This window comes from Anopheles bellator, chromosome 2, assembly GCF_943735745.2.
Source record: "Anopheles bellator chromosome 2, idAnoBellAS_SP24_06.2, whole genome shotgun sequence".
In the NCBI taxonomy this organism is placed as follows: domain Eukaryota; kingdom Metazoa; phylum Arthropoda; class Insecta; order Diptera; family Culicidae; genus Anopheles; species Anopheles bellator.
In genome coordinates, this window is record NC_071286.1 from 23,803,839 (window position 1) to 23,830,508 (window position 26,670).

General features: G+C 50.7%; 1 protein-coding gene across 1 annotated transcript in view; it reads right to left on the reverse strand.

Annotated features, from left to right (window-relative positions):
• LOC131208612 (neuropeptide SIFamide receptor-like) overlaps nt 1-26,670 on the reverse strand; it is a 76,820-nt gene that overhangs the window by 23,778 nt on the left and 26,372 nt on the right. Inside the window, exon 3 of the mRNA XM_058201412.1 lies at nt 12,485-12,584. Coding sequence (XP_058057395.1) covers nt 12,485-12,584 — 100 coding nt within the window. The remainder of the gene's footprint in view (nt 1-12,484; nt 12,585-26,670) is intronic.

Genomic DNA, 26,670 nt, shown 5'->3' on the forward strand with positions numbered 1-26,670 from the left:
CATTCGTTTTGGGTGTATTGGCTTCTCTTGCACGACGTGTGGGTTTTCCTAACACCAAAAACAACATTTATGCTTATTTACCCACCGAGAAGATAATGACTAAACCTATCGAAAAAATGTTCATCCGTCGAAAAATTTGCAGCCGTTTTTTCATAACCAACCAACCAAAACAAGATATGCTTTCGTGGAAAAAATATCGTGGTAGTAGCGTAAAATATTAGCACTTTGAATTAACTCTTGGTGTTTTATATTAATATTAATATTAATTTTAAATATTAATTTTATATTAATAGATGGCATTACTCACTAAATGTTACTGTAAATCTGTACAGACCCTAACAGGTATGAACCATGTAAACCGGGAACGAAAGTTATGTAAGGGAAGGTCTCTTTAAACCGACACGAGCTGCAAAAAAGACATCCTTTTTTTCCTTCCTTCCAGCGTAATGCTGTGTTGGGATTGTCAATATTTAAAATAATACAAATTCTATTACTAGAAACAAATAAACAAGGGGAATCTTTTGGATTCTGTCATTTGAAATTAGCATAGCAGGATAACGTGCGGTTGGCCTGGTCGTCGAATTAAACCTGGTACTGTAGGCCATATTGTACGTGAAAGCGTATCACATTTCACCTTACCCAGCTGAATGCGCTCAGCTAAAGCGTCTCCCGTAAACGAGGCGGGGCCTGTGCGTGTTGTCCACGTAAACAGGACCTCGTTATCCTGACACTCCACTCGGCAGCCATTATCGTGCGGTCACTAAGCTATTCCGCGCAGTAAGTGATTTCTCTTCGCGATCGCTCGGTCTACAGGCTGCCATTGCCAGCATCGCGGAAAGAGAAAAGGAACAAATGGCCATCGGGATGCGGCACCGAAGAAATATAATGCCTCCAATAATCTCACAGCTCCCGGGGTTGGTGCAGTCCAAACAATTTCCAGTCCCACGCGCGCGCCTCGCGTTGACCTTGCGGCAAATGAAGACGGTCTTCTTCGGGGGCGCATCCTTCGAGCCCGACGGAAACAGATTGTCGATAAAGTGGACAGCCGCAACCGGCAGCATCCGGTGTCCCGTGAAACGGTGGTACGGTGAAAAAGTGAAATAAATAAATTCCGCGGACGGTCCGCGTGGCGCTGCGTGCCGGACCGGACCGTGCCGGCCGTGGGAAGGATGTGCTGCGTGACTTACGGGCCAGGCCATAACGCCAGGGTGGCTCTCGCCCTCCCCCGGAGGGACATAAATAATGTGCTTATCGGCTAACGCCATCGCCTCCCGGAAGCGGAAATTGTTTACCGGTGCCCGCAACCGGTGGCCGCGGCCGCGCAACGTTGCAGCCGCTGGCCTTGAAATCGCTCGTCGCCGCGGATCAGGTCGCCTGGACTGGTGTGGAATCTCTCAGATTTCTTCCTGCAACCTCCGGGTCGTGATTTAACGCCAGTGCCAAACGGGAGCCGCTCAAGTTCGTCGCATATCGTCACGCCCAGCTCGCCCCCCGGGCGGGCTGCCGTTGAAGTGGAACAAAAAAGGAAAACAAAATAAAACTTCGAACGGCATTCCGCGAGTTTCCCACGCGCTGGGACGCTAAGCTGATCAAGTTCAAGGACGCGATCGGATGGGAGTGGAAAACACGGCATCGCCTATCGGCACGGTTGCAGCTGCAGCCAGTTATTTGTTGGAAATTGGAAAAAAACCTCCCGACGCGGCGTTGATTCGATTTTCCTAATTGTCCGGTATGGCCGTCTGGTGCCGATACGGTCGTGACCTTCCCGCTCGAGCTGTGGGACCAGTAATGGGATTGGACCTTTCGGAACGGCGAGATGCGCATTCCAATGATGCGCTTCGCGTGCATAGATTTCATCTAGTTTTTAATTTATCGCATCACTTGGAAGTTACTGGGAACCATCGGGGAACCGATGATCGACGATCGGGAAACATACTTACAGAGGGGACCATAGTTGGAAATAACTTGGGACTTACCTGAAATGACAAAGAAGCAAGGTAGATATTGGTGTTAGTTAACTTCTTTTGAAAATAGTAAAAAAAACAGGGGACATTATCTGGGGTCAGTTGGTTGTTTAAGGCACAAAAGTTGTTTGTTTTACTCAGCAAAAATTGTTTAAAGGCAACAGTTATTAAACGATTGCACTGCCAACGAAGAGCAGCATCGCTCGACTTCGCTGGGTTCAATTGGTACTTGGTTGTAACAACGATCAGCAAAAAACAGAAGTGCTGAAGTGGTCAAGTGCTCTGTTTAGTGTTCTCTCGAATCACGACCTCGCCTTCGTAAGCTCCTGGAAGCTCCTTCGTTCGCCAGGTGGCACTTCACCGGGGGCGCCGTGTTTGCGCAAACCAACCGTCACTAATCCATCACAGTTTAATCCGCCTTCGAGTCCCGCGGGATGTGCTGTGCGGTCCGCTGCACTTTCTACACGATTTCCTCGACTGCCACGCTGCAACGGAGCAACAGTTTGGTACCGTGTGGCCACGCAGTGCCAGAAACTGTCACTTACTCGGCCCAGCGCTCGGTAAAAGTAGTACGCGGTAAGGTACCAGGTACCTTGGTGTCCTGTGCTGGGAGTCGACTTTTTTCTCTCCCAACACTCCCGCCTCGAGTGTGCTGCGCGTGTCGAACTGAACGGCAGTGAACTATATTACAAATTTAATATTGGAACTAAATTTAATCAGCGAACGGCAGCCGGCGTGGTGTGCCGGGCGCGGTGCCACCAGCCCAAGAAGGACCGGTCCAGAAAGCAATATAGCCGGCTAGCGTTCCTCCCAGGAATGTGCACCGAAGGGGGGGCCGGAAAAATCTTTGCACGGTTAAACTATTTCCACGGCACTAGACCGGCATTCCCGGCACTCGACTTCGCCGGCCGGCCAACTGCCGCGTTTTTCAGCATGATTTAAGCTCCGAACTCCGATTTGGATGCGCTTCGACGCGCGGATAAACTTGTTTTCCGTGGCCCGTCCAGATTGCCGGTCCAATAATGTTGACCACTTTCTTTCTATCCCCCCCCGGTGGTCGAGCTGAACAGCAACGGGCAGCTGAGCTGAGAAAAATGATTATGCAACCGATTTCCGCCGATCCCGAGATTTGTGCGAGATTTATGCTAACAACTTCCGAGCACTTCGGCTTCACTTATTCTCTTCCACAGTTTGGCCGTTCCGTGTGTTCCGAGTCCGATCGATTGGATTGAACGTAGGGAGGAACCTGCCACGATGTCACCATGTTGCGGCTCCCGTCAGAGATGAACCTGTCACCCCAGAGCACACCGACGAGAAGCGCCTTTTCTAAGTTAATTGATAATGCGCCGCTGACCGTTTGGCTCGTACAAGATAAGTCGAGGGAAGAATTGAAGCGTCGAAGAGAGTCCCACCGGTGATCGGACGGGTTGTCAGGAACGGGTGCCCTGTCACCCGGGGGCTACTGCCAGGTCTTATTGCCCGTTCAGAAGCAGACCTGACAGCAGACGGAGCGATATTTACCCTGTCGCTGTCAGCCACGATGGAGGTCCTTTATTCTTGTCTAATTTTTACTTTTTTGTCTTCATCGGCCGGTGAACGGTGCGGACCGGCGACGATCTTCAGCCACTGCGTCAACTGCGGCTGGCCGGCTGTTGGATCATAAATCTCTTTCAATTTCTCAACCACCGCTCGGTGCTTGTGAAGTAGGAAAAAGGTCGCGAGTCCCTGCCCGCTCGCGCCCTGTATAGAGGAACTCCCGCGCCGTGGGAGAATCTGCAGATTCCGCACACCACCGTGGAAGATGGCAAATTATAATTAAGGCTATTTTTAACGCCACCAAGCCCAAGTGACAGAGCGAACTTTGTAACCGGAAGAAGACCGGGCTAGGGTCGCTGGGTAGATTTTGGGACCACCGCACCGGGCTGCTGCGGCGGTTCCTTGGGAGCGATGACGTGATGCTACCGCTTCGTCACCAAGTCACCGGTGGAGTAACTTTCGGGGCCGTCAAGACCAGCGAAACGCAAACGACGGATGACACCGGCGCGATCTTGGTGGGCCTGCAACGGTCCGGGATGGCAAGTTCCTCAAGACGGCGCCAAATGGTGGTGCCGGCGAAATCCTCCCCGAAGAGCAATGCTTTCGTAACAGGAAGCGACGGTAATGGATGGTAATTTTTCAACGGACTTCGAGTGCTGCCATCATATGCTGCGCCGCGTGTCGGTGCAGGTGATTGTTCCCGCCCGGTTCTCGGATCCCGGTACACTCCCAGGAGGCCACACTCTGTGCCGACCACCGACTGGACTAACCGAACCGATAGAATCGGGGTAAAATCTAACTCGAGCCACCTCGCACGGGTACCGTGCAGTTTCCACTTCGCTTTGTGATTGATAAACGCCGGACAGCGATTTTCAATTTAACGGTATCGGCCCTCTACGGTCCCTCGCCGATTGGCGCACCCCAAACCATTCCTCGACGGTCGATCCAATTACTCGAGGATTGTGCTAATCCTTTTTTGTAACCGTGTTTTCGCAAAGTTTTCAAAGTGCAGCCCCAATAGAATGCAGCCCAGCGGCCGCAGCCAGGCCCGGGGACTGGAGTAATTGTTTGCTACGCACGGCTTCCCGGAAGTGGACCCGGGTTGATCAGCATTTTTTCATTAAAATCAGCTTATATCTCTTGCCGCGCCGGGGATTCGTTTTTCTCTAATACTGTTCTTTTTGCTTTAATTTCATTTTGCCCCCCGATGCCAGATACCAGATTAAATACGATTGCGAAACCATCGGAGACCACCACCGGGCCACAGGGTTCGCTCGAAAAGTAGCGAAGATGCTGGCAGCTGGCAGTGCATGCAGGGGCAGGGTTACATTTCCGCGAACACAGAGTTATTACACAACTGGGTTTGGTCCTTGGTTGGGGCTGTTGCTGGCCTGTGGCGCACCGTGACCCCCGTTGCTACAGGATTCAACATCGTTGCACGGACATCATTTTAATATCATTTTGATACACTTTTTCCAAGGGGACTTGGGTTCTACCAGAGAAGCCCAGGAGACTCGCAAGCAGCCGCATCAGGGAATCGTGTATCCAAAAAGCAAACATTTCCTATATGCATAGTTTGTCACCGTAGTGATTAGGGAACCAGATGATCTTTCTGGAGTAGATTCAAAGACAGGATTCAGTTTACCGGTCGGAAACTTTGCACACGAACCTGGGCCGTAAAAGCAAATGGTAATCCAATCCTATCAGAGCGATGGCATCAAAATTAAACTTTATTTTTCATTTATTTATTATTATTAGAACGGGCAGAGCCCTTTAAAGGCACCACCTCTAGTTGATGTCAAGGAACGAACTGACGTTGTTCCCATAGAAACCTTAGAGTGAATCGGTGCAGCGCTGACGGATGATCTACGGACGTGTCACACTATTGAACCTTAAAGGCTGAATTAATTAATATTGTTTTTTTAAATACTTCAATGTGAAGCTTTAAATCAACCTATGCACTGTTTGGGATCCTTTGTTCTTTGTTCTTTCTAACCTTTGTTATAGGATCAGTCCTCGATGTAGCACATATTTCACATAGATTTTGCATGAAAATGAAAAGCTCTACTTTATTTAAAGCATTTCCTTTCGCTCGCTGTGCATATTGGCTTTCTGTCTGGAAATTTGTGCAGGCTACGTTAGAAGCACTGTTCCACTTGTGAATGTTAATAGGTGGTGGTGGTGAGCAAGCCGAATGTGCAGGAACTTCCGAACCCGAAATCGGTCAAAGTACTTGCTTCATATGTTGTGCGCCATCAGAAGTTCCTGCTCTTATCACAGCATTCTTTGGGCTGAACGCAAAATGTAAATCTTCCTTTATAGGAACACTTATTTAGCTTGCACATCAAATCAGTTAACGTGCTTGAAGTAACGAGCTCCGGAAGCTTGACTGAAGCGGCTAATTTTTTGCATTGCAAAATCATTATTAATGTATGCTCTGTAAACCTCAACCGAAAATTAAGCCTCCCCACACAGACCAAAGGTCACAAGTTTTTCTTCAATTACCCACCGCCCGCTCCGTGCGGGTCACCCAGGAAATGGCCACCCAAGGAGGGCAAACTTTTCGACTCCCAATCAGGTGGCGGTTGGTCGGGAAAACTTTTGCCTCCTCCGCCATTTTTTTGGTGCCCGAACTCCCGAATTATATTATTTCCCGGTCGCGGTCGCAGCGTGGCCTCGGCTGGTCCAGCAACCAATTACAATTGGCGCCAATTACCTCCCTCTTCGGGCCGGGCCAGGCAGCAGTCAGCGCGGCGCTTCTTGCTTCATTATTTTGGGCTGGACATTCTCGCTGGAATGTCGGAGTTGGAGAACTTTGCGAGGCCATGACGGGGGCCCCGGGCTGCTTATAAATTTGTTTATTCATCCGCTTTGGCTTTGTTGGCCACTCGCGACGGCGGCTCCTGCGAACCAGCTATGGGAGCCACGGGTTGTCACGGCGCTGCCACTCATTGTCCCGAACCCGGGCCCAGCAGTGACGAAAGGGTGTCGAACGGGGGAAGAAAATGTTCCAGCTCATGGTGACTGACTTTCGTGCGCGGTTCCCTTGGTTCGGGAAATCCCAGCATCATCCCCAGGTGCAGGAACGTCTTTCGACGTCGGCCAAACTCAAGGTCACGGCGACTTGGAAGACGGAACCAGCCACATACGGGCCCGTGGGACAAAACAATGGTCTCCCCGTTTGCCGGCTCGCACCCAACGGACGGTCGCCTTGGTTCTTGGTCACCTTGGGCTCGCGCGCGGAACCGATGCACACTCAAGGTTGGTGGTCAGCGCACGTGCGCCGCGTCCTGATGCATATTCATAGTCATGGCCGGTTCATTATGCCAGCCAGCCGTAGCTTTTTAATTATGCTTATGCTGTGATGCAATTCTGGCTGTGCACCATCGTCTGGGGACACTGTCGAGCGCCCGGAGCCTAAGGAGGTCCTGAGTCGGTTGCTGCCGCGGAGCAATCGAGGTTGCCGAGGAAGCAGGCGATCGGCATCCAGCGTCCCGGCCCTTGAAGTGGATGCGGACAACTGGACAACACCGGCCAAGCGGACCCAACAATCGGTTCGTTTGCCGGCGTTATTTGATTGCCGTTTGTGTGGTGCCGAAGAAATAGAAACTGTCAGAAAGAATCCCGGATCATCGTTTCCACTTTTGGCCGCTGCCGCAGCTTCTGTTGTCCCGTGCCAACTTCGTCGGCTCACGTGGGCCTTGTTGGGCTTTTAGGCTAATTAGCAGCACTTCAGGCGAGAGGATAGTTTAGTCTGGCCAACGGATTCGTATTCTGGAGCACGTGTTTCATCGAGCATCGTTTCCGGTTGTAATTGTAATCCTTTCAGCTGTGTGCGTCTTCGGAAGCCTTTGCACCCTGGGCAGCCTAGGCGATGGAAGTAATTAAACGTCTAAGCCCACCGTGGCCTGAGCCTTGACCACACGCTATAATCCGTCGGCCCTTCAGCTGTGTCCCATCTGCAGAATGTCTGCAGTCCAATCCTCGGTACTTTAAAGTGTTTAAGTCAATTGCAAAAGTATTGCTCGGGAAAAAGGCACTGGAATCTTGAGTTTGCATGTTACCTTAACTTGCTCCATACAAATGCCTTTTGAGCATCGGAACCGGCAAATGATGACTAGTTCAACCAGCCAGGCTGTTCCGGAGTTTACTTAGAGATATAGGGATATTTCAGTGTAATTCCTTTTCGCTTCATCATTTCGTGATTATTTCGCCACAAAATCGACCCCCATCGAATTCACCTGATTAAACTCATGAGACCTATCCGATCCGAAGACACTTTTCACAGCAAGTGGTTAAGAAAGGAGCCGAAACAAAGAATGTGTTGAAGGCTGTTCCTAACAAAAACATTTCAGACCATTTCGAAAGTGTGGACAAATGTAGACGCAGATGTAGGGGTTATTACAATGGTGATTATTAAAAGAAGTAAACACAAAAGAAGTTATCGAAAGAAGCAATCGAAAGTTGTAGATACTTCCCCACAGAAACGGTAATTACTCGATGCACTAAAATTCGGTGCTAAGCATTGGGCGAAGCTCTATTAGGCGTAGTGTGATGTCTCGACGTAAATCGAAATCCTAATGTCAAAACACGGTGCTCAGTGTCCCAAAAAGTCTTTTGTTAGTAACATTCCGCATGATTAATTGACGATGAGCCCATAGCTCGTCCCAAATGCTCTTAACCTTGCCGTGCTGCACTTAACCCCTGGGGCCTAAAGTAAATGCCCAATGTCTGCAGAGGCCACTTCCCAAGCCGAAGAAAAAAAGCCCACCTGCTTGGCGTTACGTGGGCAGTGACCGTGGAAACGAGATAAAACTTGTCATCCATAATCTCGCGCCGACACTAATCGATCTCCGAAATTCTGCTGACACTGATCCGACGACGGACTTCAGCCGTCGGCGGCGGTTGCTTGCTTCACGCGACCGTTTGGCCTATTTTGGGCCGGAGCGGATCTACCGTAGAACCAGCCTCCCGGAGCGTGTGGCGGCCTGCCCTTGGACCGGCACACAGATCGCCGAACGGCACGACACGCCACGCCGGTTTGCGATGTGATTAATTTTTCATCTCTCTCAGCCACCTCGCGGGTACTTCACTAGAGGCCAGCCCGCGACGGTACTTCGGCGAGCCCTTCGAACCCAAACGAGACACGGTCCGACGGGCCCGGGCCCGGGTCCGTAGATGGTAGTGCGGTGGTGGTGGTGGTGTCGAAATTTGGCCCCGTTTTGAACCGGCCCTGGAAGCGTGCGGTTGAAGTCGTTGCGTTTGAAGAGCGTAGGGCCAAGCGCGTCACGAAGGGCCCGAATGTCGCTTGCGAGGATCGTAAGTGAACCACACGAGCACGGGTTTGGTCGATTGCTAGACCTTGCCAAGTGCAACTTGAGCCGAAACCTTCGGAACCGAAAGGCCGATCGGATCGGTTGGGGATGGGACTGTTTGGACGAGTCGAACTGGGTTAACGGCGCTGCCCCTAATGAACCTCTGACCTCTGCGACCTGTACGTATCCCTCCGTTGGTCTCGCTCGTGGGTAATGATTGTTTTACTGCAACGTATGCATCTCTGCTATGCATTTACAATCTTCTAGCCGTTGTGCCCGCAGCGACCATTGGGTCAAATTTTTAACAACATTTAATAGTGTAAAAAAAAAAGTTGTTAGAGAAGTATTGTATCCCAGCCAGCTTGGCTGGAAAGTTTGCGATTGTAGACTTGTTGAAAATATTGAAAATCAATTTTCTGCCTAGTTTGCGAAGCGTTTACGCACGGAGCTTAGGGAAAATGTACAACCAGCAACTATAGGTGGAGTGCAGGCGTGTGGCCAGTACGAGGATGATGCTATGTTGATGCTGCATAACGACGCTACACGAACCGACGAAGCCACGTACTGGCCGCTCTCACGCACATTATTTTATGCATGCATTTGATGCGCACAAAATTCACTGTTTCCTGGCCGAACGGTGAGGTGCTTAGCGTATCTAAACGGTTGGCACTTTCCGGGGCCGAACGTAGGGTCCTTCAGGGTGTGTTATGGGTAATTGAACTGAAATGGTTCAAACATTGTAAATAAAACGCTCCTAGCAATTCAATCCTATGCAATCCTAGTGAATTTGTGATGTTGGGTCTCAATGCGATCATACTACGGGAGTCGCTCAACTCAAGAATCGGGATCAGGAAGAGAACAGTGCATAGCTTTTAGACACACAACTATTTAACGATGTACAAAATATTATCTTGATTTTTATAGAAAACCTAATCAAAAATAATACTGTGAACTTAAAAAATTTATTCACACAGGATCACACAGTTTTAAAAACAATAACTTTACAAGAGAGTACCAAAGGAATCTTTGCCGAGTTAAGTATTGAGTTGCTTTTTTAATAATATTGAAAGAATCGAATTTTTTAATACTATTGCACTTATTGTTTATCAAAACACCACCAATACAAATATCATCAATCAAAATCAATCAATAACCTTTGAGGCAATTCCAGCCAAGTAAAGCAAAAAGAAGCTGGCCACGGCTTGAGGAAGGCACATTGAGCCGAACGGAAACAACAACCACCTTCCTTCCTGCAGAGGAACTGGGAACGGTGGCGAACCTTTTCTCCATGTGAGTCCAAAGTAAATTAAATTTCCCAACGTTACCAAGCGGTTCGGCGCGTCGTCCACGTTGGCGCACGATGCGAACCGCGAGGCCGGCGACTCACATCGTTGCGGCCAATTTTGTCGATCGATTAAAATTCCGTAATTGGCTTAATGTTGGCCTCGCACCCCACCGCGCACCCAGCCTGAACCGAGCGGCTGCAAGGCTCAGGCCCGGGCCCATGCAGAGCAGCGAGGCAGGGAATTAGAGAGACATTTTGTAATATTACGCCTGAAATTGATTGGTTTGATTGAATTCTGTGTCGCGCGTTGGTGCGCCTGGAGGTGCCCATTGCTGCATCGTCGCGATCGTCGCGACCAAGCCCGACGACGAGTGCGAAAATTCGCCCTGAACCTAACGAGCAATCAGGGCTCGGTTGGCGCAGGCACTTGGGCACTCCATTCGCCCTCCGACCGTTAGGGTATTACGTTAATTATTGGATAAATAATAAAATGAGCAGCATCCGTGCGCGCTGCAGAGGACCCACACGGTGGTGTCGGCGAAAACGGAGACACCCTTTGGCGAGACCACACCAATCCACACTCTCGGGCTGGCCACCCTCTTAATCGCTGCAGTAGTCTGCGAGCAGATTACCGGATGTGCCGACTGCTGCGTTGTTTTTTTTTTTGCTTAACTGCACTTGGCAGCAATCTGGTCGACGAAGGCTCCAACTGGCGGCAGAGTTTAATCAACCGCGTAATCGGTTACTAAAATCGATTGTACGCACAATGTGCCGCCCTAGTGCGCAGGGTACGCACCACTGCTCCATGTGCCCATACACGCTCTCAGACCTCGCTAACGAAGCACCAATTGGACAATCATAAACAAACGGCTCAGTGAAGCGAGCAGACTACCATACGCTGCAGTTCGAGGGTAGGACCCGGTATTTTCGGGGTAACCCGAACCCCCTTCTTTGGCACTGCACCATCCCATTTAAAGTCCCGGAAAGCGTTTGGAGCAAATTGAAATCATATTTCAAAACATTAATCCACCCACCGAACCATTGCAATGGAATGGGCGATGGGTCAATTAAATGAACCGTTATTCTGGCCAACGCACAAAAAGTGACATCGATTCCGAGAAAATACGGGATTTCCCCCTTAAGAAAAAGTCATGAAAAATTATGGTACCATTAATGTGTGAAAAAATTACTTTCAACAAGGCTTCGACCTTTAATTGGTCCGCAGGCTAATTGCGTGAGTTTGTAGAACATTCATCACGGATTTAGTTACCGTAACTTATCAATCCTATTGGCCGGCGACAGTGGTGCTCGCTTTTGGTACCGTTTGCTGTGCTGTGCACAGCACTACGCTCTCTTCGCTCTGCTGATGGAACAGTAACATTGTTTGCCGTTTGTTATGGTTGCCGCCGCATGACCATCATCGGCATATCATAATCAACGTGGCGCGGTAAATCTCGCCAGCCACTCCGGGTCGGTGACTCCGGGGTGGAGTTTCCGACAGTGGTCTAGCATGTAGCGCACCGAGCAGGGTACGAAATTCAATAAAAAGCTCGTTCGTTGATCCTTGCCGTTGATCCATGTGCCAGTGGCAAAGTCCCGCTCATGTCTATGTCGAAAGTCCATTTTTCGGTCGACTAGAGCCCCAACAGACCACCAGACCAGAGCGAACGAGAGATCCCATTCGGGCGATGAATATGTATTACCTTCAACGGACACCGGGGCGTCACGGGAACGTAGAAGGAAGGCCCCACCTCGATCCCTTCCCCGGTACGAGGAGGCATTGTGTTGAAGCACTGGTACTCCTTCCGGTCTGAGATGCTTGCCCTGTGGCGTGCGTTACAACGGATACATACATGCAACAGATTACTACCGCCCCACGTAGACGTGGACACAAACACAGACACGCACTTCGTGAAGCCAGAAGGGCCCTCCCCCGTCTCGGGTTGGGGCAATTGTTCCGCTGGGAACCATTTATCTGCCAGTCAGTGGCTACTCGAGGCGTGTCGAGCTCGGCCCTGATCGAAGGAAGGCAGCCAACGGAGCGTACCGATGAAATATGTCCAAATTAGCATTCATCTCAGCCACACACACGCCCGAGTGGCGTTAATTTGCCCGGTAGGTCCCGAATCCCGACCACCCGGCCATTCGGGTGGGGCCGTGCCGTGTCTTCTTTTACGACAAACACCGTGCATTCGGTGGCTCCCGGGGCCGAGGGAATCAATTTCGGACGCTGGACGCCCAACGGAGCCCACCGGGGAGAAGGTTTTGCTGACAGCCGGAGGCCCACCCAGCACTCCGATCCGATTCGACGCCACCGGAGGGCCACCACCATAAGCATTATGCAACGCAGCCTGCAGGATTGGGCTGCGAGGCAGGGTACTTACCGGTCGAGTGACACCGCAATCAAACTGTAGACGGACGCCGCCACCGAGACACCCTGTATGTAGGGTACGGTTTTGCACATCAACCATCCGAGCATCCAGGCTGTGTGGGAAGGAAGCAGAAAGACGTTGACATTAGTGAGCTGGAACGTGGGGCGTGCTCGAAATTGTCATGCGGCACGCGGGAGTTGGGTTATTTAAACTTAGATTGATCTTCGTGCTTGGAAATGAGTTGTGAAACTGAGACGCGGCTATGGAGCGGTGGAAAAATGCGTCGTAGCCCATTGTGCAACGATTGCACCGCCACTCAAAGATTTGGAACTTAAACTCATGAGCCGGCGCGGTGCGAGGATCTGTTGAGAGGAGCACTGCGAGCTTTGCTATTGTTCCCTTTCAAGCGCCGGCTGGCCACGGAAAATGCGAAAGTCCCCCCCAAAAAAGGAAATGTAGAGATGCAGAAACGCAAAAGAAAATGTACAGCCCGAATATGGACTGAATCGATGGGGCACTCATTTGCCGTTTTGCCGTCCAAACGTTGTTTCGTGAGACTTTCTTTTGGTGGCCACCAACCATGGGAATTATATCAGGTTGGGGAAAAGGAAATTAACGTTTATTGCGGCTACTTCAAAACTTTGTTCAAGATGCTTTCAACGGTCCGATTTGCATCAAATATGCACCATTTTGTTGAAAAATTTGTTGCCTGTTTAAAATAATAATTTTATAATGCCTCTGCTGTAGAAGGCTTAGTCGTTATTGGCGAAAAACTTGAGCCATCCCTTTTTTACAATCCTTTTTTGATCTCAGTTTTTCATCACTCAGGAAATTTTATAATGCGTGGAAAAGGTGTCAATCGTTAAGTGCAAGGTCCGGCCAATACGATGGATGCATTAAAACTTATCAGCCAAGCTCCCGGACTCTCTGGCGAGTCAGTAAAGGCATGCGTAACATTTCGTTGTCCAGATGGAACACAAACTCATAATAAATGATTCCTTCCAAGTCCCGCCATATACCTAGTAGAATCTTCCTAGCCGTTTTTGCTGGTTTAGCTTGGTAAAGCAGCTTCACCACGCGTAGACCCCGACCGATTTCACACAATATTGTCATAAGTGACCCATCCCCAGTACCCATACGTTTAAGAAATGGGTCGATTTCGTTCCGTTTTGCCAAAACTGCGCAGATCGTAATTTGAGCCATTATGTTTTGTGGTGCAAATAGGGTGGCGCCCAAACATCGAGCTTCTTTATGAATCCAGCTTTGCGCAAATGGCTAAAAACTGTTTTTTGTTAATCGTTAGGTCCTGGGCAATGCTCTGATTCAGTAATCTGCTGACCAACTTGGATTGTTTCTGTGATTTTATCGACATTTTCGATTGCAGGTCTGCCTGTGAGAGGTGCATCTTAAAACATCGAAAATAATCAAAACGGGTCAACGAAACAAAAATTACACGTTACTAGCTTTTTGAGTATCGACACCATAATCACCATGCACAATTTCAGTGGCCTAGCTTGAATTTTCACATTTTTCAAAGAAAAATTCTAAGTTGTACCGAATTTTCTCTATGGTTACTTGCATTGTTAACCCCCTTTGACTCACAAACGAAAAACAGTGAAAGCATTTTTTAAAGTGTAAAGTATCAGCATTAAAACGAGCCTAAACTTGAAACTGTATGATCGATACTTCACGAGACATCGATCACTGAAGGCATCCATCGTGAAAAACGTCGTTAACTTTTTTCCCCAACCTAATATTTGGTTTTAAATTTGATGTGGACTTGTTTCAGATTCATGCCTATAACCGATGTGCAGCCCGTTGGCTTGCTGTATTGTTTAACAAATGGCGAAGCAAAAACGTAAGGCACCGAATTTCGTCGTTCAAACTACCAGCGTCAGCGAGTTTCGAGCAGTTTTTCGAGCAGCGATCAACCTGGGTCGAAGTGAGCTTCGCATAAATACAAGCTGCAATATTATTGGCCACCCCAAAGTTCCAGCGTCAATTAGGTGCCCATTTGGAGATGAAGTTCAGGATCCATTTCTATGTCAGCTAAACTCACAGTTTTGATCTTTGCTCAGCACATGAGTTAATGAAAGATGGAACCAAATGAGCTATTAATACCGGCTACTGATATCCACACAGGCTACCGTTTTTCTTACAAACTCGAACGCGAGAAGATGGGTTGAAACGTTGCAAAAATATTGGTTTACCAAAGGACAGGACTCACTGTGGCTCATGACTTTTCGCCCCACGTAGCAGGTAGGGCCAATGTAGCTCATTCGTGACTGTTTCGTGACCGCTTTATGAGCGTTGGCATAATAATTTCCAACTTCGTAAAACCCCCCTCCCCACCCAAACCCCCCAAGAAATGCAGCCGGAGCCTGTGTCCCGGTGCGGCTGAAGTGGCGCGAAGCAAATGTCAAAGGTTAACGGGCTTCGAGCGGCTCTGCTACGGTGGTTGCACCGATGATGATGATGATGATGAGCTCGAGTGCCATTGACGTGGCAATCGAAATGCGGTCGACGAGAGTGAAAGAGAGAGCGAAGGAGAGGAGAGAGACAAACAGAGAAGGCGGCTGTTCTTAAATTACGAAATTACCATCCCCGGGCTCGGCTCAGAGTGCACCTGAAGTTCTCGGGAAAAAAGTGCCTCGCGCCGGGCGAAGAAAGTGCATCCGGCCGGCTTTTCATTACCAGCGCGCGAAGGTCACAAGGCCGCACTTGCCCAGAGCCGGCACCAGAAACCGTGTGGTTTAATTCTTTCATTTGCCGGCCTCTATTTCGCGCTCTCTCTTCCTTTCTTTCCCCATCGCTGCCTGTAGAGGCGTAGATCTCATTAGCGAGCGGCGGAGGAACGGTCGGAATATTCGGCCGCCTCGGTCGTCACCGTTCCGAGTCGCTTCCGTCATTAACGTCATCTTCAGCGTCACCGCAAAACCACAGCCGGCAGCCAACATCCTTCTGCAGCAGCGGGATGCCGGTGTGCCGGTGACATTCGCATCATTATCGCGCATGCAAAACGCATCCCACCAAACGCAAGTCCCGTGGCCCGGGCGTTAAATGGCGGCAGGAAGGAAAGGAAAAGGAGCCTAAACCAAACCGACGCCCACCGGGAACAGGAAGTAGCAGTACAGCAGCAGCAGTGTTGGTCGGATTGCGGGACACGCGTCTCCGGCGGAGGAAGTGTGTTTTGCCGTTTCTGCGGTCTTTAGGCCCCCTTTCCTAGTCCGGTTCGGTGCTACAACAATCCAACTTCGCCGTTGCCGGCTCACTTGCGGTGACACTACCGTGACGTCCCAAGACCCACGCATACGCAGAAAAGCCCAGCCCGCTGCACCGTCAAAGATATGCGATTCTCGCGTGAGACTCAGTGTGGGACTTGCAGCGTGAACAGGAGCAGCATCGCGGCACTTTCTTATCACAAGCCCCGGGCGGTGCCGTCACCAGGGCACCAAGAAGTACTGGCGTCTCCATCGTGCGGCCGAAAAGTTAGACAACAGACGAATGAATTGTTCACCGCCATTAGGACGAAGTCGGCAGAAATGAAAATGGCGCCAAATGTTGGGACAAACAAATCGACTGAACGCCGCCATACTTAACGCGCTCGGGACCACAAATAAATAAATAAATACTTTTCTTTCACTGATTTCTAGCCGCAGCCGGGCGCACAATGGGGCAAGGCAAAGTACACACTTTTAGGCGGATTGAACCGACCGACGAACCATGCCCGGTGCCACCAGCAAAATGCAGTCCATCGCTTTCCATCGGCGAAAGTGTGTATTGTTCGAAGGACATCATTGTGCTCCGTGTGCTGCTGCTGGCCTGGCGTCACTTCGCCCGAGTGCTAGAAGATCCCGAAGGAGCTATTCCATTGTTTTGTCCCGTTAGCCAAGAGGGGGAAGCTTAGCGAGAGGGTCCAATCCAAAAACGGCTCGGTAACGTAATGCGGGTTTTTTTTTTATTGTAGGGGAAGCTTTATCTGTATCAAGCCATACTATATGAACAGCGCGCGCCTCTTATCAGTTTCATGGCATCGGATTCGGATTCGACAGTTTGGTATGTACGATCGTCATTCGAAAAATGAAATGAAGCTTCGCCATTTTTACGAAGTTGGGAAATAAATTGCGTTCACTTAACGAAAACAACATTGTAATTATCAAAAGGATATCGAAATCGACTCCAACATGAAGTAGAATCGTTTTCTTGTTTCGTTAAGAAAGAGTTGCGACAATAAAAATAAAAACCGGCCATTGATGGAACACTCATGTGTGGATTGCATACCTTTAGGCGTATTGCTTAGAATGGCCATCTTCGAGGAAGGAAGTGAGGAAAACACCATCGAAACCGTTGGACCAACGACGTTGGACGTTGGTCTCCTCGGCTGCACGGACATCAAACTTTCGAACGGCGTCGACCAACCGAGGACGACGATGATTAATCAATCCGGATACACACGGGGACGATAAATCAAATTTTACGGGCGCAAAAGTGCAGCAATTACAATTATCGCCGTTTACCTCCAAGGCGCGCGCGATGCCCACCCGTGCCTGCTGAGAAACGTGCCCACCAGCGGCGGGAACGGCGCTCCAGCATCCGTTCCGACGCACGGTCGTCCTTTTTACGACAGCAAGAGAGGCGAACCGACATTCCGAGCCCGTGTACGAGGCGAAGCAAACGTGTCGTAATTGCTCACTTCCTTCCATCCGGACGGGGCCCACAGCACTCGGTGCACTTCGGGCGCCTGGCTCATGAACCGGTCCGCCTCTGTGTGTGTTAATGTCAGGACGTAGGCATTAAATTAATGGCGTTTATAGGTTCAGCGAGCATGTATGATCTTTTCATCGCAACCAACGCAACCGGCTCTCCAGGGCCTCCCGCCACGGGGTTGCCACGATGCCACCGTTGTTGTTGTTGTTATTGTTGTTGCCACAGCATTGTTTTCCGCCATGCACCCGCTCGGTCCGCTCTGCACTGTGCGCCGGAATGCACATTGCACAAGAAAGGCAACCCCCGGACCGAGGCACCATCTTCTGCCGAGAGCGCCGACTTCCTTTGGTACGACCAGGCCAGGTCGCCGGGACTGGGTTCCGAACTTTCTTCCTGGCATTTTCATAATACTCCATCCTAACCTCTCTCCCTCTCTCTCTCATACGATGGGCCAACCCATATGTTTATGTATGAGCCAAGACGGGCGGACGACTCACCGTGGCCCCATCCAGGCCCATGTTCTTCGAACCGTGTGCGCTTCGCGGCGACGGCACGATTCCATTGTTGTGCACACGTTTCGAGTTGTGCTGGCAGGGGGACCGGCTTCTTACCGCTTCGTTGTGCGCCTTCCCCAAATGCGCCGGCATTCGCTCTCGCGCCGTTTGTCTCCGCAACCTGAACTCCGCACCGGTGGCCCAGCATCCTTTCCGGGGATGTGTGTGGCGCGGTTGGGAAAATTGTTTCCGTCACCGAGCGCCGCTTTCGCTCGGATTATAAACGTCCCGGGCGGCACTCGAATGTATGCTTAGATTATTAAAAATGCATGCTCACTGTTTTGCGGTTCACTTTCGAAGCGGGTCCACGGTTGTATCGCGTGGCGCGGATTGATGCCATATTCGAGCAGGCGAGGGGGGGTGCTGGGCGGTTGTTGTCGTGGTACGCGTCACGGAAGATCCCGTCGCTAATGCCGGATGGGCAATTGTCACCATGATTTCCGGAGCTACCGGTGCAAACGAGGACGACGTTCTTTCGGTTCGAGCAGAATCGAGCGGTGATTGCGTTCGGTGAGCGAAATCCGAATCGAAAAAGATCCATTTGAGGGTACTGTTTCACTGACAACCGGATCTTGTGCTTGGTGAAATTGCCACCTAATTTATCGGTTGCCCTGGGAAACCTCTGTTGTATTGGATTCATTAGTTGCAAAGGTAACATTTTCATACTCCTGTATAGCCTTTATAAGTTGTATTTTATTTAGTATAAAACTCATCGACTACCATTGAAATCAGCTGATCAGGGAACGACTTGAATGACTTGACTTGAATGAAGGACTTCGGACTTATTGACCAACGTGGTACTAAGAGAGCAATATAAGCATGTGACTAGAATGGCTTTTTCCAAATAGACAGTCAACAGTCCAAAAGTCTTACGGCTTGAAGCATGATAGTGGATGAATTAAAAATTAACAAGTAACAGGAAGTTAATAAAAACTAGTATACCAACCAAAATAAATAATCGTCGCCGGTGCAAGAGCGGAGGAAACAAATGGAGCGGCAATTATTAACCACCTTTCAACGTACAATAGCTAATTGTGGAAAACAAAATAGAGAATGCCCGCCATTTCTACCGAACGCTCGCGTTCATTGGATTAAAAGTTGAATCGTCACACTGGGCACTGGCAGCGGGATCACCGACGAGAGCTGAGCTGAAGGAATTTAGCTCCGGCGAGCCATACAAATTCAAGGATCTTGACCACGATGGCCCCGCTCGCCTCAGCGGCCGGGAGCGCAGGGCGCATAATTCTTCGCCGTCAGGTGCCCGGTCAGGTGCCCTCGGGTACCCTTGATTCCCAGAATTTCAGCCATCTCAGGGCCACTACGGCCGCCCTTTACTGAGGCTGAGGTGGGCTCATGAATATTCATCGCATTTTCTGTGCCAACCCGAGCCACGGCCAGTGCACCCCACCGGCCCCGATAATGTTCAAGGATAATCAATTCCAATTAGAACAATTCTCGGACCACTTCTCGGGCCGGCCTAATAGCTGACCCCCTGCAAGGTGACACGCACCGCAGGGACACAGGGCAGGTGTGAAGTGACCATCTGACTTTCAACGGAATGTCGGATTGTGATCATCGTTTTTTTTTTCTTCTTTTATTTTACCAACTAACCATCGCTCATGGAGGCGCCATTCCGGGTGACGTCAGTGTTTTATCTCAACTTTGTACAGCAGCTTGGTCAGCAGCATTGGAATCACCCGCACTGGGGCAGCTTTACAACCCACTCCCCCGGGACACGCCAACCCTTTCCCATCGCCCAGGTCCAGTACGGAACATTGTACGGAAAGCCATTAATTTCTTCGTCCCAAGCCGTGGGCGCATCGGACGATAAATAGCGTAATGTTGCACCGACACCTCCGACTGGGACGGACCAGCAGACGCATTGGACGATGCCGACGACATCGACGACCAAGACTCCAAAACCCATTAGTTGCCGCCCATCAGGGGGACTCCGGTGGGGAAGGGAGTGCAAATATTTTGATCCTTTCGCCGGTCCTGCCGGCGCTTGCCGGCCCACGTGTCGGTGTGTGGGCTGGCAGCCCTCAAAATTGGGAGCACCACCATAATGCCGATTTCAAGGACACCCGTCGAAACCCACGCTTCTTCAGAACCCCACGAAGCCCTCGGTCGGGGGCCGCCTTAAAGACTTCGTCCAGCTGAACTGTGCACCGGGTAACCTTTTATCGAGGGACAGGGAGAGAGAGATAGGGAGAAACATGGCTCGGGCTGGTGGCTGAGATCTGCTCGATGACACTTCAATCCGGTGCGGGGCGATCAGCGTCACCGGAGGAAAGCCGCAAATTGAAATCGGCGCCCGGGTTGGCGCGGAAAGGGGCGCTCTATTCTTTCAATCGAGTGGTGCACTTATGCGCGCACGTTCCCCCCCGCCGTGGGACCTTCCGGTTCCGGGATCCCGCCGTTCGGAGTAAGGTGAACGCGTCCCCGAAGCCAAGCCGAAGATTTTGAAGCGGAAGAAATTAAATTGCCCACCACGTATGGGTGTGGACAGGGTACGCAGGGGTACGTGATGTGTGAAGGCACACTTACATCAAGTGTCGCTCGCGAATGCGCATCATCTTGACACAGTTTCTTCCCTCGCCACTCTCAGCGCTTCAAAGGTCCTGGCGCTTTATCTGGATTTTTGGTTTCGCTACTTGGCCCCTCCACGGGAGCGAGCGAGACACGGTCCACATCCTTGCTGGGCCGCCATCATCGTCGTCGTCGTCGTCGTCGTCGGGTCCACATGTCGCAGGGTCTTCCATTTGAGAGGGATTACGGTCGGGCAAGATAGCGGATCGGTTATTACTCCACTCTACCGAGAATTGAGCCATTAATATCTGATTCGGATCGCCACCGGTACGGCCCAGTCCCGGTCCGGTCCCGTATTATCGTGTTCCTTCCGCCACCTTCCGCCAACATATTGGCCGGATGAAATTAAACGCTCCCCGCCCCTGCGGGTGGTGGGCGCAAAATGGAATGAAAATGTCACGTTCCATCTCGGTTATTGCGCTTTGAAAAATTGAAATTAATAAATCGACGACCTGGGCAGGGTAAACGGGGGTGGTCGTGGTTGTGGGGAGGGCAGGCGGGCGGGTGCTTGTTTCTGCATGCCTTCGGCCCGGCCAAGCAGAAACGGCGAAAGCAAATTGAATATCGATCCCTGGGTGGTGCTGATGTAAAACGGTCCCTCGCTTCCAGTTCCAGGAGACACGCCGGGAAGCGTTCATTTGCTACCATTGCAGACACATACCCGGACATGTGTTTGATTTTTATCTCCCGTGCAAACGATTCTTTCTTTTTTTCTTTCCGTTCCGTTGCCAAACCTGCGCGTATTATAATTAAATCTATTGTTTGTTTTGATTTCTATCTTCCGCCGGCCACCAGCATAATGCTGCTGCCACGTCCGTCGGTGCAGCTTTGTGAAGCGTTTTTGTGTCTTTCTTGCCATAAGCGATGCCAACGGTGCAGAATGGTGTTCAAACGAGGTTTTCGTCTCTTTGAAGCTCAACGTACGAAGAGAAAAGGAAGGAAAACTTGTCCTACATATTTTGTTTCTATTTTTCAATCCACACGCCATTTTCGCAAATGTGGCACACATTTAACACGTATTTCTAAACTTAGTTTACTCGGCTTTTTATATGAACGCTGCTGTTGTAAAGCTATCAACCATCACGGCACACAGAAATGTGGCAACAGATGTAATACTCAAATTAATGAATTTTGTTAAATTAATAAACACGGCTCATTTTCCAGCATCGATTGAAATATTAGTTTAATAATGATAGTCTCTTTGCACATGGGTAGCTGCAACCGTACTTGGTAAAGTTCTCTAGCAGCAGTAAGCCTCCTGGGACTTTTTGGAACTTTCCTGGACGGTTCGCAGTTTCAAGTAAAGTTGGTAGGACTTGCTTGGTAATAATTTTCCGCGAGCTGACATTTTCTGGACTTTTAAGAAACTACAGAATGACAACAGTAAATAACAGAACACAGAAAATTCAACGATGCTCTGTACATTATTTGGGGTCACTCCAACCTAGTACCCAAAAACGAATAAAACGTTTCGAGGATCGATTATCGGTTCTTAACAAACCTTAGAAAAACCAAGAAATCTTAGATTCTGTCTCCCTCTGGTGTTCTGCCAACTATCTCTTTCTTTGTCCAGAAAAATGTTCTACCTTCAACTACTGTTTAAACTCCGTTTCCTTGTCTCGCGTCTCCTCTGTTAGGGACCTTGGGGTGACGCTGGATTGCTGTTTATCGTTCCGTGAGCACATCCTTGCAGTAGTTGCGAAGGCTTTCAAGATCATGGGATTGATCAGGGCTATATCCCGTGACTTCAATGATCTGGACTGCTTCAAGAGCCTCTATTGCGCGCTCGTCCGCTCGACCCTTGAATATGCGTGCATTGTCTGGAACCCTTCAAGTTCGACTCTAAACTCCAAAATTGAGCATATTCAACGTAGTTTCACTCGCATGGCATTAAGGCGCCTTGGGGATCGCAACGCCTCATCCATGTCTTAGCTCGATCGTTGTCAGGTGCTTGGCCTTACGTCACTCGAGGTAAGGCGTTCAATGGCACAAAACCTGTTCATAGGAGGCCTTCTTATGGGGAGAATTGACGATCCTGATCTTTTGGCCCGTACTCCGTTTTGCTGTCCTTCTCGTACCTTACGTTCTCTCGTTCTCTTTTCCTTGTTCCCCATCGTCGTACTCGTCATGGCTCTACCTTTCTTTCTAGGCCCTTCCTATGGCCCTTTCTAAGGTGTCTCCGTAGCTTCAACCTAGTGTATCCCCTGTTTGACTTCCACCGTCCGCTCCCATCCTTCCGTGTCGCCCTTATAAATGCCCTCAACTCCTCTCCGTCCGTTTGAACCGAGTCGCAGGATTTCCCCACTTTCTGTGGTGGTTTCTTTGCTTCCTTCTTCTTTCATCTTTCTACTCTGTCTCTCTGTTACACGTAAGCTCTCCTCCCAATTGTATATATGTTAGGATTAAGAGTCCGGGTCTAGCCTAATGGCGAACCCGTGTTGTTAATAAAATTAAATTAAATTAAATTAAATTAAAACCAACCGTATGGAATTACTTGAGTCCAACTTGTGTGATAAACGAAAATTCAGCCAACTCGTCTAAGTCAGCAGCCCAAGGGATCCTAAAAGTCAAATTCAGTTTCGAAAATGGCAGACATTCAACTAAAAATTTGAGCTGACAGATATATTCCACAGTGCAGTTCCACACATCTATGCCCATGCCGTTTTAAAGTTCTGTGTCTGAATTTAATAAAAACCCCCAAAAAAAAGGGCACCTTTCTTGCTGTTTACGATAACTTTTCTCCCTCAGCTCCAATTATGACTCTTGGTGCGGCCAAATTAGTTGTAAATGAAGTCATTGGGGAGAGCCAAACATGACAATAACCAAGACGGCGGCGACGGCTGTGCCATAAAAAGGAAACCCGCACCGTGTGACCTCGCTTCGGAGTCGGGCCGTCCCCACCGACCCACCCAGACCTATGATTCCCACAATACAGAGCCCTCGAGTGGAATCCTTCAGCCCTCGGACTCTCTCTCTCCGCCCTCCGGCGCTTGCGGGAGTCGTAAACCTCACACGGCCACGGACTCGCTCGCTGACTCGAAATCCCGATGGAAACGCAGAAAAAAGAACGGAAGAACCTCACTGGGCAATGGAGGGCCGGAAAATGTCTGCCACACACTCGGTCCACCGTTGAGGGGCGCTAAGACATTCAATTACTTCAAAACGCAAAAACGGCCCCAACACAGGATCAGAAGAGAACGCTCGAAAGAGCACGCTCGGTGCCCGAAAGCCAGAAGAAGCCCTGGGCTTGGGTTTGGGACAAGGAAGGACACACTTGGGCCACTTGCCCCCCCCCCTTTGCCCCGTGTGGTCCGGGTTCGTGTAGCGCACCGCAACGATACATCTTGGCAAATGGAAGCACGAATAAAAACCGGAGGGTTTTTGGGCGAAAAAAAAAATATGCAACAACAAGCTGCTGGTGGTGCTCCGGTTTACGGAGCGAGCGCAAAAGCAGGTCAAACACCCCCTCGGGCGGATTTCGGCGCTCACCAGCCCACCCGCAGCAGCTGACCCAAAGGCTGTTGTTTTTCTTTTTCTGGTGAGTTTTCGGCTGATGTTTTGCAGAAGGAAGCAGGACACGCCAGAGCCAGACACGACCGTGCATTGCGTTGGTTGTCCGCTGTGCAGACAAACTCGTGATCTTCGCGCCGTGCCCGAGGCTCCAGGCTCGAACATCGTTCGGCTTTTCGAAAATCTCGGCCAGCTCTCGGCTCGGGCCACGCCAACGTTCGGGAAGCTTTCGGCCGCACGCACGCAGCTTTCGCACAGGTGGCCAATGGCGGGGAAATTCGGACCGTGGAGGGGATTTTCCGATCCTCTCGCACTCTCTCTCTCGCTCTTGCTGTGTGTGTTTTTCACCGCTGCTCTCTCCAGGAAGTCGACGGGAATGCACTTTGGCTGCGTGGTGAATTGCAATGGAACCCCGCTCGTGGGAGCAGCTGTAGGACTCACCCACACTATCGTACGGCCGGACGGCGGGTCTAGCCAGCCAGCCAGCCGATCGGTGTGGGTGTGTGTGCGTTTGGCCTGATTTCGCTCGGACTCGGAGCCGTCGGGCTGTCTAGGCAGGAAAATTTATGGGTTCAACCGCTCGGCGGCGCAGACTTCGACCCGGAGCGCAGCACACACACGCGAGCACGCGACACACACAAACACACACACACACACAGGGTGGAAGCCCCCTGGAAACGGGACGGACCGGGAGTATGCGTTTTTCTCGTCGGGAACTGCGTTTCTGAACTGCTGCTAATCACATGCTGTTGATTTCGGGTGCCTCTTTTTTCCACTCCTTGGGTTTTTTTCTGAGGAGCTGAGTTGGCCATCACTCCCCCCTCTCCTCTTCAGAACCTCTCCGGTTCTCATAATCCCGGCCACGGAGCCTCGTTTATTGTCCCAATCGCCAAACGCGGGCCCAAGGAGTCTGGGGTTCGGGTCACGTCTGCGGACCGACACTGGGGGACCGACGTACGTGAGACATTTAAGCGCTGGTGGTCGCCACCAACCGGGCCGGGTTGGGCCGGGACTTACAACAACGGTTTCACTCTCGCTAGCCGTCCCTCGCGGTGTGTGACCCTTTTTTACGGCTCGTTTTTCTCCACGAACCCCTGTGATGGGGCTGGGCTCTACAATGGGAGTGTCGGATCGACGTGATCAAATCCCAACCCGACTTCCGGGCTGGGATTGGATCAGCCGAGACGAGCGCATGAGATTAAATGTCGCTTGTGTTGGGGTTTGGACTGGGTTCGGCCACTCCATAAACGGTGTGATTTGAAACAATTTTGGGACAATTTTGGCGCCGGAACGGGGATAAAGGGCACACCGATTATTTGGGGGGTTGGATTAAATTATTACTTTAAAAGTAACAGGACCTCCATGACGGAGAATCAACCCCAGCTAAATGCAAAATCCCAAAAGAACTGGGAGCACCCGTAACACAGGGTTAGGGAACTTAGGGACACCAGGACCTTTGTGTGCGTGCGTGAGGGTCCGGTTGAAGATGAAGTCATAATATGCCGTGCATAACTGGCACACCGCATAAAACCTGCCGCATCCGGGCACCAATTAGGGCATCCCGTTCAGGACATTATCCATGCCCAGCCTGCATACTGGGCCCGGCCCCTTAATGGGATGCCGACCGCTAGCCGCCCGTGAACTTGACCCTTCCCGGCCATCCCGGGGAGCCCTTTCGAGGGGTAGGTGGCCGGCATCAGGTGGCGAAGCTGGCAAGCATTTTAATTATCGCATTTTCCCCGGCAACAAATGCCCGCTGCATATGCTGATCGAGCGGTAATGGACGCCTGTAACGGACGGGGATGGGCCTCGCCCGGTCCAACCTGTTAGCCGTGGCTTTTTGAACCTTAGCAACAGATTGACTGGCACACGAAAAGACGCACCAGTGGGGGTCAGCCGGAAACATTAGCGCGCAGTGCGAATTATCGTCCTCCAGTTTTGGTGTCCTTCCAGGCCCCACTCCTGAGGGAGCTGTGCGAAAGTTCATTCTCCCTCGGCAACCATTTCGGGTGGAGCCGCGCTAGAGTTCGTCGAGCTCAAAGTCTCAGCTCAGCTCAACAACGACGGGGCTGGCCCCGGACGCGACCTTCGTGCGGGACGCGGTCGGTTACTTCGGCTTCGGCCTCGCCTCCCCCTCGCAGTGAGCGGATTGGGCTCGTCGCAACTCCGTTCCCCGGTCGGCTTATGTACAGAGTGCGAGGCTTTCCGGTGACCTATTTATTTTATTCGCTGCTCATATCCGAATTGATTTTCCTTTTCCCACCCAGCTTTTCCACGCGGTGCGGTGCCGGGCGACGGGAGATAACACACGCCGGGGCCCCCCCCCCCCCCTCTCTCTCTCTCCCTCTCCTTCTCTGTTTTTTATATTCCGTGTGCCATTTCCTTCTTCCGAGCGGTCGCTTTTGATGGCTGTTTCCGAGAAAACCCCTGCAACGGCAACGTTCAAAAACGAGACGTCGCAAAATGTCATTTAAAGAGGCGAAGAGTGCCAGTGAAACCCTGTCAGCCCGGTGGCCCGAAAAAAGAATGGCGAGGGAACGGAGTGAATCTTGCCAGCCCGGACGATAAAGGACCGGCTGTTGGTTTGGGCGCTGCCAACACCGAGGATTACCGATGCGGGCGTTCAATTTATTTACTAATGATTTTTCTACTTGGATGGCGGAGCTTAAATTTGAGGCATTAGAAGCAGAAGGTAAAGGAAAAGGAAAGAAAAAGGTTGATTTGAGTGTAAAACCTGTCCTGTCGTAGCCAAAAAGGGGGTCACGGTCGTTCGGTGCTTCATCCACATGTTTGTGTACTTTAATGTTTTGCCAACAATCTGGCAAAATTACAGTAACT